This window comes from Centruroides vittatus, unplaced genomic scaffold, assembly GCF_030686945.1.
Source record: "Centruroides vittatus isolate TY-2023 unplaced genomic scaffold, ASM3068694v2 contig_2899, whole genome shotgun sequence".
NCBI classification, from domain to species: domain Eukaryota; kingdom Metazoa; phylum Arthropoda; class Arachnida; order Scorpiones; family Buthidae; genus Centruroides; species Centruroides vittatus.
In genome coordinates, this window is record NW_027121844.1 from 1 (window position 1) to 20,239 (window position 20,239).

General features: G+C 29.2%; 2 protein-coding genes across 2 annotated transcripts; both read left to right on the top strand.

Annotated features, from left to right (window-relative positions):
* The first annotated feature begins 7,728 nt into the window (after positions 1 to 7,728).
* LOC136972301 (cytochrome P450 4V2-like) lies at positions 7,729 to 19,363 on the top strand. The gene is made up of 10 exons (XM_067266860.1): positions 7,729 to 7,893; positions 13,913 to 14,025; positions 14,090 to 14,175; positions 14,243 to 14,433; positions 14,512 to 14,581; positions 14,841 to 14,967; positions 17,014 to 17,202; positions 17,277 to 17,589; positions 18,914 to 19,093; positions 19,173 to 19,363. Exons 1-8 carry the CDS (start codon positions 7,878 to 7,880, stop codon positions 17,463 to 17,465), a joined length of 981 nt encoding a protein of 326 aa, XP_067122961.1. The 5' UTR covers positions 7,729 to 7,877; the 3' UTR covers positions 17,466 to 17,589; positions 18,914 to 19,093; positions 19,173 to 19,363.
* Positions 17,759 to 19,333, top strand: LOC136972300 (cytochrome P450 4c3-like). Its single transcript, XM_067266859.1, has 4 exons — positions 17,759 to 17,881; positions 17,946 to 18,012; positions 18,914 to 19,093; positions 19,173 to 19,333. The coding sequence occupies exons 1-4, from the start codon at positions 17,759 to 17,761 to the stop codon at positions 19,331 to 19,333; spliced, it is 531 nt and encodes a 176-aa protein (XP_067122960.1).
* Positions 19,364 to 20,239: the final 876 nt, after the last annotated feature.

Genomic DNA, 20,239 nt, shown 5'->3' on the forward strand with positions numbered 1-20,239 from the left:
AATGGATGCATATTACACCAAATATCTTTATTTAATCATACAATTTAATAAAAATTAATTCGTTGTAGATATAGTAAGGACCTTAAGCATTTATTATAGTAGATTTTATAGACACAAACACGTTATGTCGTGAAAGATTAATTATTCATCACCCAATTGTCCTGCATGGATGAAGATGTAATATATCCGATTCTCACATAACACTTTCAAAGACCTCAGAAATTAAACGACACTTTAATACTCATAGTGGACCAAGGCCAGCCGGATAACCGAAGCAGTTGGCACCATTCTTCCACATCGCGGAACCCGAATTTGGGCAGTCAAACATTCGAGGAATTATTCCGGATACTGGTTTGTTCAAGATATGTTGGACCCAATGTTCCCTCTAATTTTTTTTGTAGATGAACAGAACATATAATTCTCTGAGCAAAAGAATTTTTGCTGAGCAGATTCTGAGCAAAAAATTTTTCTGAGCATATATATATATATATATGCTCAGAAAAATTTTATATATATATAAAATCTTATTTTTTCTTATAAATTATAAAGTAGAGATTAAAATTCACTTTAAAACATACTTCCATACAAAATATTATCTTTTGTCAATGATTTAATGTATTTAATCGAAATATACGTAGCAATAATCATGTTGCAGACAGAGTGAGAAATAAATAAACAACAATTCAAATGAGTGTGCACGCTTGCCTGCGAGGCACATAAATTCTCGTGCGCGGCAAAAATTTGAGCAGTGCGCGGCCGCGCATCCGCGCAACTTAGAGGAAACATTGGGACTCGGGCCTCATCCTTATCACTCTACTGTCACATTGTGGACCTGGCTGAGACCAAGATGGACTTGATAAAAAAGGCACTCTTAGTGCCCACATAGAGGGAAGAGTGAAAAACAATGTAGGCAACCTCTACGAGATAATTTTCAGGTATAATTATTGATCTTGGTGAAAAAATCATTATACTTTTGTATGTTAAACTTTAATAATTTACAATTTTTTCGATTTTGGTTTGGCATATTGCTTAATTTAAATTTTATTATATTTATGACAATTTCTTCGTTTTATTTTATTTTATTTATGACAATTTCTTCATTTTATTTTATTTTATTTATGACAATTTCTTCATTTCATTATATTATATTTATGGCAATTTCTTCATTTTATTTTATTATATTAATGTACACGTAACAATCGGGAAAGTAAAACGTGAAAAAACGCTCGTTTAACAGAGATATTTTAATCGTCGTAAAAGCTATTTAAAAACATGATATTATTATGCGAAATATGTAAGATATTTTAATGAATTTGCGAATTATTCAATGTGTAAGATAAAGTTTAACAAGAAATGTTGCATTATATCAATGAGAGCATTATTAGAAAACGGGTGTACGTTTTCTTAACAAAGGACGAGTGCCTTAAGAATATGTACAGTATATCTTTATTAAATAAAATATATAATGTAAATAAAAAAAGTTAAAACTTAAATTAAAAGTAGAGATAAGTTATATTTAAATATATCCATCTAAATATACTCTAAATCTAAAACCGCCTACAGATTTTATGTTCAATATTTATAGCATAAGTGAATGCTTTTTAAATGAGAACACTATAACATGTAAGCACTATACTTTACCTCAATTTATCCTATAATATAAGGTGAAGTTGGGCTAAGACGAGCTACGTTAAAAAGTTTTAAGAAACTTACAATATACCAGTATTTATTTTCTAATTACAATTATCATTTTTGGCTGACAGATGGCGTGTCCTTACAAGCCTATACAAGAGAACGAGAGGAAGCAAACATGGTTTCACTTTGCTGTTTGCTTCATCTAATTCTCTTGAGCAAACTTCCAATGTAAGTCTGTTTATTTGAATATAATATAAAGAAATGATTAAGCGTTGTATGCCTGGCCGTCAAGAGTTTGTATGGGGGGCCTGGATAGATCGGGTCCATTTAACTCCTTAGCGGGTTCCATTCTGCTGTTTTTTTTTAAATAAATGAAATACGTTTAATTTTAAAATTTTCGCTGGATGATAAAATTTTTGTAAAAATAAAAAGACGTAGTCGCTTCCTAAAATACTTGGTCGATCACCATTTATTTCTTTAAAATGTTCCAGAATAAGAATTCAGACGACCCGACCTTCCTTTTTTAAGCTACATGATCGCCCAGGAAATAATTCTTTAAAACATAGAAATAATCCAATTAAAAATATAAAATTTTTGTAAAAATTGGAGTTGGTAACCTTACGACGCCTTGAGTTCTTCATCCTTGACTTCTATTTGGGAGTTTCGGATCCTTATATCCACTTGAAAGTTGCGCTGTTTAATGTAGATTATTAATGTATTTTTGGAAGCGACTACGTCTTTTTATTTTTACAGAAATACGTATAATGTTTTTTATTAATGGAAAGCAGTTTTAAACAATTTTATTTTTAAATTTTTTAAAAATTAATTTTAGAATTCATAAATAACATTAAGTTATAGGTATAAAAACCTCTATGGGCCCCAAATTTTCTTCAGACTCGAGGAAAAAATTCCCAGCTTTTCTTTCTCGATGGCCCTGGTTACGTATTATAATTAAAGTTCAGATTATTTCCAGAACGCATTTGTCGTGTTTTTAAGATTTCCCTTGAATTTGAAGGTATGTTTATAAATAGGGTCAACAGCAATAAAAAAGAATAAAAACTTTAATATAAATAAATAAATATATATATATATATTTAAAGTTTTTATTACAGATTTCATACTGTGTATGATTATTTGATTAAAGACTACATGTAGGTACATATTTTTAAAATTATCTTTGGAACAGAAAGTATCTTGAAAGAAAGTAATTATGTTAATGAGGCATTTTTAAAGTGATTTGAGCACTTTTGCCAACATAAAGTTGAATGCAATATGTTGCTTATAATTTTTGCAATGAACATAGTATTGCATTACTTTATTTATCGTGTCATACATACCATACATATTTTGAAATTATTGGATCTTTCCGTGTTCAAATGTTCTTAAAGCTTTTATCACCAGGCTAATATCAGTGGGTTTTAAGTAATCCTGGTGAGTCTTTATTTTGGGAGTTTTCAGGGAACATGACTAATCAGCCACTCGGTCAAATGCTGTTTAAGTGTTCCCAATATGTGGAATCTGTCCATTGAACTGATTTGCCACAAGTGATTGAAGCATAGCATGTTTTCAATATATTATGTTGAAAATAAACTATTCAGCAACGCTGAAGAAAAAATGTCATCAACAAACATTCTTGCTTCCAGTAACAATTATGACAATGGAAATATTGGCACTTCAATGGTAATCATGTTTCTTTTACTACTGTAATCGTAATTGTAAGCAGTTCAGTCATTACTCTCCAATTGAAATGCAAGAATGCTCAACATTTACTGCTGAATTCAACTCTTAGCAATTATTGAACCTGAATCTAGTAAAACTAAGAATCACAAAGATGAAAAGTAAAAATAAGTGAAAATTCTTTAAGAGTAACATTTCCTAAAAATTAACAAATTCATAAAATTCACAAGTACCCAACATTGCATCGTAATGAAGAATCCACTGTATGCATAATTTTTGAAGCAAAGAAAAGCCAGGAAAAAAGTTCTCAGGGACACTCCTATAAAGAAGAGAAACATTGCAAAGAAATAATGGATTAGCGTGATCTTGAACACTGCTGGGAACTTTGCAAGAAAATATTATTTTGATTTTTTCCTTTTCTAAAAATAGAAAAAGAATTGGATTGGATTGATTGGATTTTTAGCTCATGCTATGGGACATCTTGTCACAAAATGTTTTTGGAAAATGTGGCATGATTTTGTGTGTGACTGATGTAACTGATCCTTCTTTAATACCTTATAAATGATAGAATGATAAATGATAAATGTAATAAATATGTAAGTAAATTATTGTTTCACGTAGCCTCTGTGCTGAATTCTCTCATTTCATGTTATCTTATTTCATGGGGTCACTTGGAAATAAACGAAAGCATTTAAACCTGACTGTATAGTAATCGTTAATAGTAGTAGCTCAGTCAACACAGTATATTACACTAGAGATACCACAGATGCTTAGTGGAGAGAATTGAGGCATTTTAACATACTTAAAAATTAGAAATTCACTCCAGTTTATCCCTTTCCAATGTTAACTTCAATCAGAATATTCACAATGCTAATTAATGTTTCTCTAGACTTGTTTGATAAATATCTTGTAATTCTAATGATTTATACAAACAACATAGCATCACTATAATGAGATCAGAGTTGTTAACTTCCTTCATTTATTAATAATTTTATTCCAGTCTAACAATACTCATAAATATAAATATTTTTAATCGTGTGTTAAATTTATATAAATGAAGTTTTATTAACAAATAGATCTTTACAAAATATAATTGAAAAACAGATAACAAAAGAACTTTATACTGTATACAGGCGTGGGTACGTTTTATTTAATTTTATTTGCTCGAAAAATAAACTGTTAAGTGTTATTAAACTAAAGAGGTCATCTTTTGACAAACCGCTTTCAACACAAACGAATTTTTTTCTAAAGTTTTTGCCCTTTGTGTTTTAGCAGCTGGGTAAATATTACAAATCTACAACAATTTCGAACGTCAGTTTTCGTTTTCTTTTTTTTTAGTCCAACATAAGTTGAACGATTTGCTAATCACATATTTCAACTTAAAATAACTTAATTTTGTGCTAAAAATTAATTAAAAACCAGGATTTTTAGAGTCATATCTAAAATTTTCAGCATGTTTAAAAATGGAGGACGATAGGCAATTACACCTTACACGACCTTACCCTTACACGACGTGACGTTATGAAAAATTAAATATAAACTATTATTAACTTTAAATATTAACTATTTATATAAATAATTTAAAAAATGGTAAGAAAATAAGTTGTATTTTTTATACTTATACGTCTTTTTTATATCTTCATGCCCCACTTACTAAGCTGCTTATTTGTACATTAAACTTTTCAAAAATACGGAAACAATAATTAATTATTTATGCAAATTTATCAACTAGGACTTTATTTATTTTCAGTTAAAAATATAAAATTTTATTCAGAATCATTAATATTTTTGGAAATAAATAAGTTTTATTATTTAAAGACTGTGCTTCCTATTTTTAAGCACACTTATTGAATGATTTAGGCTATGCAAATCGGGATTGGTACGGATATATACTACTTAATAGTGTAACGAACCCGCAACTAACCACCACTACACTGTTATGTAGTGCTCTCTTAGTTCCCATAGAGTGGAAATAATAAGAATAAGAATAAGAATAAGAATATGATTATTACTATTACTGCAGTGTTTAGTAGTAGTTTTGTAATGGTAATTGGTTGTGGGTTCATACCTCTCCAACGGGCTGGTCACACGTAGTTTTTCGGGTTTTATTCACTTATCTAACCGTTAAATAGAGTCACTTTTCGTAAAAAGTCCTCCTAGGAGATGACATATCCAAGTGGTGCGTTGGCTTTATTTCATCTAGCCTATCCTTTATACAGTTGTTAATAATTTTAACTATATTTACTTCAATTTTTTACAGGATATGTGTTATCAAAGTCACTGGCTTATACATGATTTGAATAGTTAGTTTTAATTATTTAGTTCATTACGTCAGCTACCAGTGACGACGATCGGATGGACGAGGCGATTAAGATAATACAATTTTATTTAATTAATTTATTTTTAATAAATTTCAAAATAAAGAAAACATAATTTAATTTAAATTATAAATTATGAATATTAGAAAATAATTTGTGTTAATAAATAAGGCTCTACCTGTTAGCTTTCATCAGAAGTTTAAAGCATATAAATGAACTAGAAATAGCTGAAATGAATTAAAGGAAATTTCTTAAACTGAAAGTTTATACTGTATACAAATTATATTAATTTATTCCACATGGCAACAATGGATTTTAAGTAGATTAATATCGTATTTTAATTACGCAATGCAAAAGAAATCATGCCAACGGTTTATTTAGGTCAATGTTCTCTTTGATGCCTTAGATTCAACTGACGCTTAGATTTCTATATTTTTCTCTTATAAAATAATGTTAACTAAATTTTTACAGTGTTTTAACGATATCAACGGTAACATTTTCATTTGGTAATTATCATTAAGCATATCACTATATAAGTTGGCCGATAACGCTTTAATGTAGACAACATAATCCAATTATCTTATTGAATCATGCGTGAAATAACCTAGTTAACGATATTTTAATCTATAACTTTTTATACTTTCACAGAAAACGATTTTTGTAAATATTCTGCAATACTCTGTAATATTAATGTACAGTACTATTTTAGTTTTATCATAATTTTATTATTTTTTAATATAATCTTAACAATTATGATGTACGGTACCATACGTTCTCTTAAGAGGAGCAAAACAAAGCGATTGTTTTTCATTGTTTTTACTATTTTCACCATTTAGGTACTAATTGGAACTTTTCAATCTTACCCATCGACGAGAATGACAATGGGTGTTGAGAAACGGGTCTTGACATAAGTTTCTATGGTTTATCGACCGCCCGCAAAACATATCGTTTTGGGGGCAGAGATCTCCGGGCCTCCCAGCGCAATTGACTGACATTTTAATCGTCTCTGCCTTACTCCTCTTACTCCTTTAGACTGCGACAATACCTTAAACTAACAGCATACAAAATTTCTATTACCTAATTAATCCCTTAATTTTAATATACAGTTCTACAGATATGCTAAAATTTATTATATAAGTTTTAAATATTTACTTTTATTGATTTATTTAATTTTCTTCCCTTAGATTTTTCTTCTTTAGTAATTTATCGATTATTCTATGTAACCCAGGAACATGAGCGATTTAGACATCTTACATCTTACTATATCTTAGTATAAATCTATACTTTACTAACTATTATATTACCATTAATACTTTAAAATGAATGTATATATATATAATCATTAACGACTGAATAAAACGAAGATATATCATTAATATTCTGGATTCGTAGTCTGAACTCATCGTAATGAAATTATTCACGTGGCAATAAATAACATAATGATAATGAAATATTAGTAAATAATTAAAATATAAAAAAGTTTTTCAATGAATTTCATGCATCTGCTAATAATTTATGAAAGCTACAAGTGTTTTTCACTTTACAGCGGCTATGTTTAGAGAAGAACGAGTGTGAAATTCTGATAAAACCTGTTTTTAATAATATAAATGGGTTTATAAATACGTACATGTAAGTTATTTTATCTTTCAACAATATGATAATGTAAAATATAATCAGAATATTATGATTAATACATAACACAATATTAAAAAAAAGGAAATACAGTTTATCTTAATTATTGTTATGGTAATTGCATAATAATAACCACAATCATGAAAAAAGAAACCTCAAATCTTTAGTATGAACAATACACAATATAAAAAGTTTAACGACTTCAGTGAATAAACAAGTATTTTTTATTATAATAATGAATTGAAATATCTCAAATGTGCTGTTTCTCTCGGAGTTTCATACCAATAGAACCCCCCGCTTCTTTTCAGCCAATCACAGAGCAGAACATATCTTAATAATAATCAGGCAAACACATTTTCTTGATCAGACTACAACATCAAAACGCGTTACAACTGAAAGCAGAAAAACGCAATGCTATTTCTCTTTATTCTCCAGAAATGTCTTTACAGCAGCTTATTGTGGAATTTTGTTTTAATTCTTCTTGCTGGCATCGTATTTACTTACGTTATTTATCTGGGAAGTAATCGAAATCCGTATAATCGTCTTCCAGGAACCAAATTACATCCACTTCTAGAGATTTTCGTTGTTTTAAAAATTTATTTCCAGAACAAATATATGGACAGAAATGTCTGTAAGTATATTATTTTAATATTAATTTCATAGATAATAGATAAATTGTTAATGGAGTAATAAATTTATTTCTTAATATAATAAAAATGTAAATTTATTTCATATAAATACATTTAACCTCTGAACAACGGCCGTTAACTGAAACATAAACTTGCCGTTGTTAGGATGTTATTTTGTATGCATTTTTATTTCAATAATTGTGAAAACAATGTCCGTTGTTAGGAGATGGCCGCTATTGGAGATTCGACTGTATAAGAATTTGATTTAAATTTAATTTTGATTTAATTATTAAAATACTGAATTTCCATAAATGAAACGAAAAACGAACCATTTACTTAATTTAATTTTTTAATTTAGAGACGGGTGTGTTATTTGGAGATGAAAAATTTTTATAAAAATTTTTTATAAATAATTTCTATAAGTAGTTAATAATAATAGTTATGTAATATTCTATAAATAATCCTATTCAGAGGAAAATGAATTTTAGTTTATGTAACTCATACATAAACTAAATTTTAAATACCAGTTGTCAATATTTTAAATCTATTTTATACATTTATATTGAAAAATGAAAGCGATAACGATTCTATGAAAAGTAGAGTTATCACACAAAGTTCTACAAAATATTTTATTATGTTTAGGCCTGTATAAACAGAAATCGCACGGAAAAGAGCCTGAAAATTTTTGACAAAACATCCCAGAAAAATTCCTGGAATTTTCGACCCATCTGGATTCATTCTTGGGTTCCCAAAAGCAATAGACCGTCCTCTTAACCGCTCGGTCATCCAGCCATAATCCTTATGAGTTCAAATGACAGCAAACAAGACTAGTGTTGACAACCCAAAACTCAAATTTATAACTAGACATTTAAATAAAATACTAAATCATATTTTTTTAATTATAACTATGACTATTGATAACCGGAAAGTGTCATAATATTTAGGCGATTATAATTTTGATATAAATTGGCAACGCTTAACACGCCAATTTCACTATCAACACCTTGCGTAGAGATGGGCAACCCGCGGCCCGCCTCACATAAAATATGAATAAATATATCAATTTCCCAGCTTAAAAAAGTATGCGGCAAAAAATTAAAGCGTTATTTTCTACAATTTATATACATGAATAGTTTTTCCGTAATAAATTTAGTAAAAATTAAAACAAGAAACCGGCTAACAGACACATCAAAGCTAATTTAAAACTAGCAGTGACTAATATTTAACCAAATATTTCGGATATATTATGTTTACATCAGTTCCAGAAGCTAAATTAAGTATACCTATGATAAATTTATAATTATATATGAATAAATAATTATGATTTACCGACATTTTTTTCTCTTTTCTCTTGTATGCGGCCCACGTCGATTCAAAAGTTTTGAAATGCGGCCCTTACATAAAAAAAGGTTGCCCATCTCTGACCTAGTGTCTGGCTCACCAGCGGCCAAGCGCTTCCAATCCCTGAACACTGGGAGTTCGGTCGGGCTGGCCAGGTACAGGTGGGTTTTGTCCACGTCTGTAACTCCTAAATAGGGGCCAGTTATCCTTAAAAGACCTCCCGAAAGGCACTATTTCCCGCGTAACGACCATTATAAACGCATACAACTACTATTACATAACTATGTCACACTTTACCACGGGGTGATATAGCTTAGAAGCTCATGCCCAAATAGCTACTACAAGACAAGTCTCTCTGTGCAATCGGAAATTGTAATTGAGTTACAATAGCATAGAGATCAAGTTATTTCGCGATCATATAATTGTTTATTTCAATCTCGGTACAAACAATGTTAATCAACTTACGGTGAGGAACTCTGTCCAATATATCCGAGGGAAGCCATCCAGTTGAAAAATTTCTGGGGCTTTTTGATCCATCCGGATATCTTCCCGGTTTTCCAGAGCATTAGGCTGGTACCTTAACTCAGCAATTTTCATGATGAAAGCCGCGGCACACTAGGACACTTCAGGAGTGCCACAAAATATCTGCAGAGCAGGCCCACTTCTTACAATACATATTACTTTTGGTACGAAATTAGTACTAAAAGTACGAAAAGCGCAATAATTATATTGATAAACATGCAAGGGGTCTCACAAGAAAAATTACTAAGTTGAGATACCACTATTTGAAAAAGGTTGAAAAACACCGCTGTCTTAACCACTCAGCCATCCACCCATCTACTTTTCCGGAGGGTGGGTAGAATAAAAGTTGGAGAATAGTATCATTAATTATTTGTGTCATTAATGTAATCGTAGAAATCTGGCAACTTAGCTATACCGGAGGCGATTATATTTATTTATTCACAGTGAAATCTTAATTTTCTGCTTTATTTAGGTTAAGTTACGTTCTTCGTATCCAAAAACAGCTTCCTTTTACGAGTTTGACAGTTTTCCAGCTTATAGTAGAATTTAAAATAGAAAAATCCTTAATGGAAAAACTTCCGTTCTACTCGAGTTCCGTTTTAAACAGGTTTTAATGTATAAACTTATAATAAATTATCTTGTAGATGGTGAATTTCAATATTTCAATGCATTGTTACCTATTTTTATGATAGAATATTATTATAAGTAAGACTATAAGAAGATGCATTCGTCAGTTAAACATTAAATATTATAAATGATTTCTCTCTTTTATAATATAAAAAAAAATGACTAGAAATGAAAAATAATCATTTCCTGTTTAGTACATAAAAACATTCTAAATTTAGTGACAACGTTCGTAATTCTCGCACCTTTCTTTTAAACTAAATATTTCGGTCAAGTGAAAAGCCTCGAGGCTTGAAACGTCTAACATAAACCCTTAAAAGTGTAATGGTGATTCATCTTTCTTAGGAGTTCTTGTAAAATTATTTTTATCTCACCGATTATTTCATTTTTAACATATAATCTGGTACGACAACGCTCGTAACAGGTGAAGAATGCATAATTAAAATTCGACACACAAATGAGTACTCTTATAATTTATTTCTCCTACTTTTCGACTATTATTTGTTATATAAAGTTAAAATTTACTAAAAAATAGTTCGTAGTATATAAAATTTAATAAAAAAAATTAATAACCTAATTTTATAAAAAAATTCCTTTTTCATTATTATACTTGATAATGTTACTTTCTCTTCGAATAATTAAAAATCCTGTTAAAAATAACAAAAATGAAATACAAAATTAATTAATAAAAATTTTGCTCAGATTGGTAGAAATAAACGTAATATTTTCTATAATATTTATATAATTTTTACTTTAATTTCCTATTGCTTTAAAAATATGTAAATATTTTTAAAGCAATACTTTTATAAATATTGCTTTAAAAATATGCTAATGTAAAATATTATTTTACATTAGCATATTTAAATAACGTTTAAATAAATTAAATAATGAAATGTTTAAGTTTTTTGTTTATTAATTGTAATTATTCAGTAACGTTTTAACATAGGAAAGCGAAAATAAAATTAAACATATCTGTGTCTTATAACAAAATATTAATTTTAATAATACTTATTTTAATCATCAATAAACTAATTTTGCTTTTCAGAACTGGATTTGGAACAATCTAATCAATATTTGAACAATATCAATTATATTTTATAATTATTATACATTATAAAGCTTTACTCCACCAATCTTTAAGCAAACCCGAAACATCATGCTCACTTCATAAAGAAAATGAATTCAATAATAATGACAGACATTCTCATGCAATAAAAAATCTCTGAAGAGCAATTGTTTCCATTTCCTCCACTTTAATTTGTGCCTTCTACCTTTCAGTATTCTATTCTATTTATTTTTTAATAAGTAAGGGATCGAAATCAAATTATGTAAATTATAATTATACGCTTTAATTTTATCTACCAATTTCTTTAAATACACTTTTTAATTTAATAAATTTATATTAATTATCTATAATATTATTATAATTAGTAATAACCTAACAACTTAACAGAAACTTATTTTCATAATAATTACTGATTCAAAATGTTGATTTAAGTTTATTTATAGAATCAAATCTTGGTACAGAGATTATCGATATGATAATAAATCTTTCCATAACAATACGAAATATACAGTGTCACAATTTAAACTTGACATTTAATAATAATATGTCTTAGTGCTTCTTAAACTTAAATATTTTTTATATACAAAAATTTTTCATAATTTAAAAAATTACTTCTTTTACATACATTTCATATCCTACTATAATTGAAAAATATCGGACTTTCTAATGGTCTCTTTCTGTTCGAGTGCCAAGAAAGTATATCAAGAGCCCTTGTTAGCTTTTTTTAAATGGAAAAATCATATGCAAAAAAACAACTATATTAAAAATGAAATATAAACCTGAAAAATAATTTAGTTTAGTAATATTTGTGTTTAAAAATATTGATTTATATATATATGATAATAATTTTTAATAACATTAATTTTTTTATCTTTTCGCCATCTTCTATCTGTTTTTTCCCCTGTCTTCTATAAAATAAACTTTTTATTTATTCTTTTTAATAGCTATTTTTAATTTGTTATAAATTTTAAGGCCTTATCAGACCACAGTTTTCAATTGGAAAGTTCATTGAGATTTTATAAAACGAATATGTGCATTTCAGGCCTATTATTACTGTTTTACAGTTGATTATATTTCAAATATTCTTGTCTTTTCCAATTTGTATTTGACATTAAATTTTAATACACAACCGTTATCCTCTTCCTAGTTTTTCTCGCATGCAAATATCTATGCGCTGTTAATATTTGCATGCAGGAAAACTAGGAAGAGGATAACGATTGTGCAATGGAAGATCCAGTTTGCATCGGAGTTCCTATGCAAACCGAAAGTCATGTTATTTTAATTCAAAAATTTCTTCCTGAAAGGTGTTAGATAGATGACCGGCACGACTCTTTTGCTAATAGGAAAAGTATGATGTACAGGGGCAAGCCACTACTAATTTGAGGTGGAGAGCATATATTTTAAATTAAGCAAATTAAAAATATGATTAAAAATTGTAGCCCGGCATTGTGACGATGTCACAATAAGTAATTTCTCGTTAATTAATTAAAATTTATTTTATAGTAAATATTTCGTAAGATTTAGATAACTATAATAATCAGCAATTTATAAATACCACGAAACAGAAGATTTCTGTAAATTCGTAAGATTTCTTGAAGCGCTAAGTGTTATCAGTTCTAATAAAAGTTGAATTTTTAAAACATTATTTCCGATTTAAACTAGAATTTATTGTAATTTTATCCAATATTATATTTGGATAAGCCAGCTTATCATTTAGGTATAACTTTTATATACGTACGTGGCACACAGTAAAATGGATCTCATTGTTATAATATTTTAAGACATATTCACATTAATTTATGTTGTGGCTTTGATGGAAATGACGGATTTAAAATTTCAGAATAAATTTATTCAAAGCTTTCTTTAAGATTTCCTTAGTGGTAAATAGAACTAAAGCCATAATGGCAAACGAAGCAGAAAAAAATGAAATAAAAGGAGGTACACGAACCTTCAATAGTTAATTATATAAATTATCAATATCAAGTCCTACAAAATTTAAAATAAATTTTATTAGAAATAATTTCCTGCCAAAGTTTATGTCGAATTAAAATTACAATAATAAACATAAATTCGAAAATAAACAGAAGAAGGTGAACGCTTTCTTGCATTTTTTCTGCAGAACAAACTTGATCCAAATTAAAATAAAGATGTCGGGAAGATATTATTAGAATCTTCTACTCGATATTTCAAAGACGATAACAATAAGCTTAAATAAATTATTTTATTATAATGAAATTTTTACTTTTAACTCTCGGTTATTGCCTTATAATTAATTTATGTCAGTTTTGACGCCGAAAATATGTCATAAGCATACAATACACATCTACGGATTAACAGCAGTAGTCGTGTTCCCATGTTATAAATAAATACAAGATTAGTTGTAAATGTTTGTATTTTGCTAGATATCATATAATTAATTATAGGTGTTTGAGAACAATTCACAATTTAAAACAACTCAATATTTCTAGGGCATCTTCAGTTATTGAGTTCTTGGGCGGAAGTATATCGCAAGAATGGATTCTTTCGCACGCATATAGGGATATATCCTGTCGTCACAATTTATAAAGCTGAAATTTTAGAGGTGAGAATAATAAATATAAATTTTGATTCGATAAAAACTAAAATATTAATATTTGTTTTTTAAGACAATTTTAAGCAGCAATGTGAACATTTATAAAGACAAAGGATATCGATTTCTTAACGTGTGGCTTAAGGATGGATTATTAACAAGGTAGACTGCTAAAGAAATATTGTTGTCTACTAGTATTGTACTAATATTTTATTTTTTTCAAATAAAGCTCTGGATCGAAATGGCGTGCCAGAAGAAAACTTCTTACTCCTTCGTTCCACTTTAAAATTTTGGAAGACTTTTTCCCAATTTTCAACGATCATTGCTCAATTATGTTAGATATAATGAACAATTGCGTTGACCACGATTGGGTTGATATCGTACCCATTATCACTAGATGCAATCTAGATATTATTTGTGGTTAGTTACCTGTGTACGTTATCATATATTGTATCTATGTCGTTTTTATTCTAATTTTATAAACAATATATTTTATAGAAACAGCAATGGGTGTAAAATTAAATTCACAAATTTGTCAAGACAGAGGATATAGAAATAATTTGGAAAGGTATGCTTTTAATGGTTGTTTCAAAAACGTATATAAATTTATTTATAAATCGTGTACATTGTCATTGACTGATTCATTTCTAAGCCGCAAGATCATATGGAGCACGAAGCAATAAACCATAATATAAATCAATTAATGGAAAACTATTACTGTTACCCTTTTAATTTTCTGCAATGAAATAAATTGTATACATTTATGTTATTAAAACTGTTACGTAAGATGATGATACTACTAAATATTGTAATTTTACGTGTTTTAGAGTAGGAGAATTGTTCTTATCTAGAGCAATTAAACCCTGGCTATGGTTTGATTTTTTATTCTTCTTTACGACAACTGGAAAACAATTTCTATACCATGCAGAAGGTCTCAAGATGTTTGGTAAACAAGTAAGATTTTATTTACTTTACAAATTACATTGTTACTATTAAAAATGTTATACAGAGTAAAGTTTCGATAATCTATAACTTTGAAGGATATTATATCAATAATAAAAAGATTTGGATAAAAATAGCACGAACATTTTTTTTAAAGTATAGTAAGACCGCGTTTAACGCTGCCTCGATTAACGTTGATTCGATATAACGCGGTCCGCTCGAATCCTACAAAAGAGCTTAAATTTTACGCTGATTCAAATAATCGCGGCTTTTTATTGATTCGTATAAAATACTATAATTTCCAAACACGAACCAATTAGTAAAAGGTGTCAATTCGTCGTAGCTTAAATCTATGTTTGTTTGGTGCAATTTTGGAAAAAAATATGACATCATGGATGCCATAAGAAATATCGACTTCGCTCGGCAAGAATTAACTGATCAATGCTTGAACAAAGTGTTGAAGAAGTTATGGATGAAGGTATCCAAGAATTCTCAACGAAAAGAGCCTAATCGATACAGCAGGACTAGATGTAGACGAGCAGGATATTAAGGAGTTACTGCAGGTTTCTGATGAGAGCCTTACCAACGACGACCTTCAAGAACTGGTCAGAACGAGGAATTCATGTGCAACTGGAAAATAATGATTCGAAAACGAAAAACCCAAAGAATTTCTCTACAGATTTCCTTAATAAAAGTTTGGTAACGATAACCGAAATCGTTGATCAAATTGTAGCGAATGATCCAAATTTTGAAAGGAATGCCAAAGGAAAACGAGGCGTTTTAGGTGCGATCTATTGCTGCCAACATTTGCGTAAGGAAAGAAAAAAAAAGCGATAAATGAAATTACACGACTTTATTGCAAAAAACAAGAATTTCAGAAGAGCCAGGACCTTAATGACAAAAAATGAACTTTACATTTCTGTGTGCACACGTTTATGTGTTATTTTACATATATTATTATGCAAATTAATATAAAAATAACTTAAAATGAAAGTAAAATTTGTTTATTTTTGGTCGCGCGTTCCCCTATTCCTATTTACTCTATGTTAAAATGACCTCGTTTAACGCTGTTTCGTTTAGCGCTTTGTCGACTAGGAGCGCCTCCCCCGCCTTAAGCGGGATCTTACTGTACTGTAAAAATAATGGTGCGCTTATCTAAATATAGGAACTACACAAAATTAAGTAAAGGAACATAAAATTTATAATTTTCTACCAAATATTTTACTTTACTAAAATTTAAGAAATTTGTACAACAATAGTTTATTCAACGAGTAATAAACCAAGCCCTACAGTAATAAAAATGATCAATAAAAATATCAAATATCAAATTACGCCGAATATATACAATAATAAGGCAGCCAACCTCGAAAAAATAAGAGTTTAATATAGAGAATAGTCTCCTCCGACTCTCATAATGAGCACACAATGACCTCGTACAACTCTCACAATGAGCTTTCAAGCTGAAAACTAGGCTGTGGAGGAAGGAAGTCTTGTGGCGATAAATTCCATTCTTCCAAAAAGAGCATCTTTTAGCTCGGCGCGGGTTCTGGGGAGTTACGACACCTGATTCATCTACCTAGGGCATCCCAGACAAGTTCTATCATATCCAGGTGAGAAGACCTGTCTGGCCAATCTAATCTCTGAATATGCTCACTCTCGAAAACTTCATTAACCGGCACTGCCCTATGTGAACGTATTATCACCCATAAAAATAAATTGGGATTAATTGCACTCCTTAAGTCTTACATAGGATTTACGGATCTAGTTCCTGAATGTTTGAGCAGTCAGGATGCCTCCCTCAAACATGTGAAGTGCATATTCGTTCAAAATTATGCCTTTCTAAACCATATTTACAATATCGTATAATTATAACAGATGTAAACCATCAAACGAGACTTAATCTATTATGGCAATATTGAAAATATAGATAAAATTCTTTTATCGCATTCTGCCATTTGATGTCTTTAAAAGCCTTTTATAAACCCTATATATTCTATTATATTATTGTTAATTTATAAAACAAACAAATATAATGTAAATTTATCTGATTATTTTCAGATATTTGAGGAGAAGAAACAAGAATTTCTAACAACAAAGTATATATCCCACGATTTTAATGATAATGCTGTTAATGAAAGTTTTAAAAAGAAAAAAGTCTTCATGGACCTGCTTCTACATCATTATTTTCGAGATCGCAGTTTAACAGAAGAAGATATCTTGAATGAAATTAATCTCTTCATGTTTGGTGTTAGTTTCAATATATTATTACTAGTTAAGTTGTAGAATAAATTAATACTCTACAAGATATTCTTCATACACAGGGACACGATACCACGGCTTTTAATCTGTGCTGGATTCTCTATCTTCTTGGTCTTCATCCAGATGTACAGAAAAAATTGCAAGATGAAATTGACTCGTTCTTCGGAGAAGAAAACGATAGTCCTGTGCAACCGGAACACTTAAAACATTTTAAATATTTAGATTGCGTGATCAAAGAAAGTTTATTTTAAACAAAATAATGTTATATTTAAAATAGTATTTAATACTTTCTCATTCTTTTCATTTAGGAATCTTTACGAATTTATCCGAGTATACCTTTTATAGGGAGAGATTTATTAGAAGATGTACAAGTCGGTAATTTTAAGATTAGTTTTGTTATACTTTAATATTAATAATGAGCTCTAAATTCCCATTATTACTACTAAATTCCAAAATAAAGACTTTAAAGTTTTCACCCTTTTCGCTCTGTGGGTACTAAAAGGGCCTTTGAATCATACCTATCGTTGTGTCGGCAGGGCCCATAATGGGTCGATCGGATGATGAGGGAGAGATCCAATATGTCCGTGACGAACATTCTGGAGCATTTTGGTCACCCTATAATGAAAATACTAAAAATAATCCCATTAGTGCCCACAGGGCGGAGAAAGTTAAAAAATATATACACAAATTGTGTCTATAAATTTTATTTTTTTATTCGATTCTAATTATAGCAGTGTCTTTCTCTGTTCGTTACTTTGGCGACTGATAAAGACGAAACTGTTACTTTAGAAGAAGAAAGTAAAATATTGAACGTCACTTGTCGGTAATTTTAAAGATAACAAAGTAAAATTAAACAAAAGCATATATAAAACTATGGATAACTATGGAAGACAATACAGTTCAATGGAGAACTGTCTTCCAAATGCAGCACGGTTGACAATCCTAGTACATACTATTATCATTTCGTTGCCCTGTTTCAGAAAGAAAGTTCTACTACGAGGACGTAGGCCTATTCTTTCGTCAATATCTTAACATGTCCGATATCATGTTGTCTTAATTGATATCGCCTTCTCATCTTTTTATTGTGATCGTCAGCCATTACTTTAATCATATTGCAATTCTGTGAATACAGGTAAGCTGAAATATTAACACTAGAGGACGTTGTGAATTATATTGATGTTTCCTATTTTAAACACAGCGTTGAAATAATGATGAGGTATGCTTCTAATTAGTCTACTTCATCTGCAGAACCGTAGTTATCACCACGGTTCTGAAGATGAAGTAGACTAATTACAATTATACATAACATAATTGCATTACGAAAATCAACGATAAATTCTAAATCGTTACATTTTTGTAGTAATAAATATTTTATGGCAGTTTTGAGGCATGCGATCATCATACTCGACAGATACCATTCCTGACTTTGAAAAAATCTACCAACGATTTTTATTGACTAAGAGGAAACGGCCACCAATTATCGGTTATTAGTGTCAATGTTTTCATCCGAAGAAGTTTGAGTCGATTCTGGTCGAGCGAATTGTAAACGCTTCGGTCACCCGGCTGAAAGAAAAATTTTAGAATTTAATATTCATCAGTTAAATATTTAACTAAATTGCTTGAATATGTTTGATTGTCGCGTTGTTGTAGATGCCTTTCAAATAATTAAACTTTATATAATTAAACTTTTAACCTGTAGGTAATTATTGCATTCCACGAGGGACTACTTGTTTGTTATATTTGTATGAACTTCATAGAGATCCTGCAGTTTTTCCAAATCCGGAAGTATTCGATCCCGATAGATTTTCCGTAGAAAATTCTCATTCCAGAAACCCATTTGCATATATACCATTCTCTGCAGGACCTAGAAATTGTATAGGTATGTCTATTCAATACATAGTTGTTTATTTGTAAATTTATTAAATGATAGTGTATAATGCTGAAATCTTTATTAATAGGTCAGAAGTATGCTCAACTATTAGTGAAAGTAATAATTATTCGAGTATTGCGTAAATATACTTTAGTGTCTTTAGATCCACGGGATCGAATTCTTGTCGGAAGTGAATTAGTACTTCGTCCAAAAGTACCACTGAGGATGAAAATCCTGCCAAGAAGATAATGAAAATAATTTTATTAAGATTTATCAAATAAAGTGATATAAATGAAAAATATTCTTATTAAAACTACTAATTATACGAATGTACTTCTTGGAGAATAGTTACATTATTAATTTAGCAATGAAGATTTTTATTTAGATAATTTTCATAGTGTATTAACATTAAATTAAATGTACTGTACCTCATAGATTATGAAAATTTACTACTATATACTTTTGTAAAGCCTGTATGTATGTTTTTCCCGTATATATGTAATTCTCTAAATTAATTATTAATTATATTAAAGTCTTATTGCTTAAATGGCTTAATATGTGTAAATCTGTGATTGAATTATTTCGGTTATTAATCGTTTTTTCTTAACTCTTTCCGTCCTGTGGGCACTAAGAGGGCCTCTATTTGGAAGCTAACTATAAGTTCGGCCAGGCTCAATATGTGAAGGATCCAAAATGTCTTTCGCACAAAACTACAGTTCTCTAGAAAAATTTTACACTAAAATAAGTGTTTAATTATTTTAATTTTATAGATATTTAAGCACGTAAAATTTAGTAATTATTGTAATTAGTTCAATAAATTTAAACTGTTTAGACTGTACGAATAAATAAAAATAATATTAAATAATTATACTAACACGAACAGAAAATTAACAAGTAAAATATTCGAAACGAAATACTAGACGTAATTAAATAAACTAATAAAGTAGAAACGTCATCTACTGGTTTGTAATGTACAGGTAATGAGTAGAATCTTTAAGTAATTTTTTTTTAATAACTAGTTTACAGCATTCTATATAACTCTCAAGCCCAGCATTACATCGCATAACATTAAGTAAGAGAGATGAAAATCATTTTGTTATTTGTGATTTTCTTTTCAGTAGGTAAATGCTTTAATTTACTTTTTTATTTAAGTTT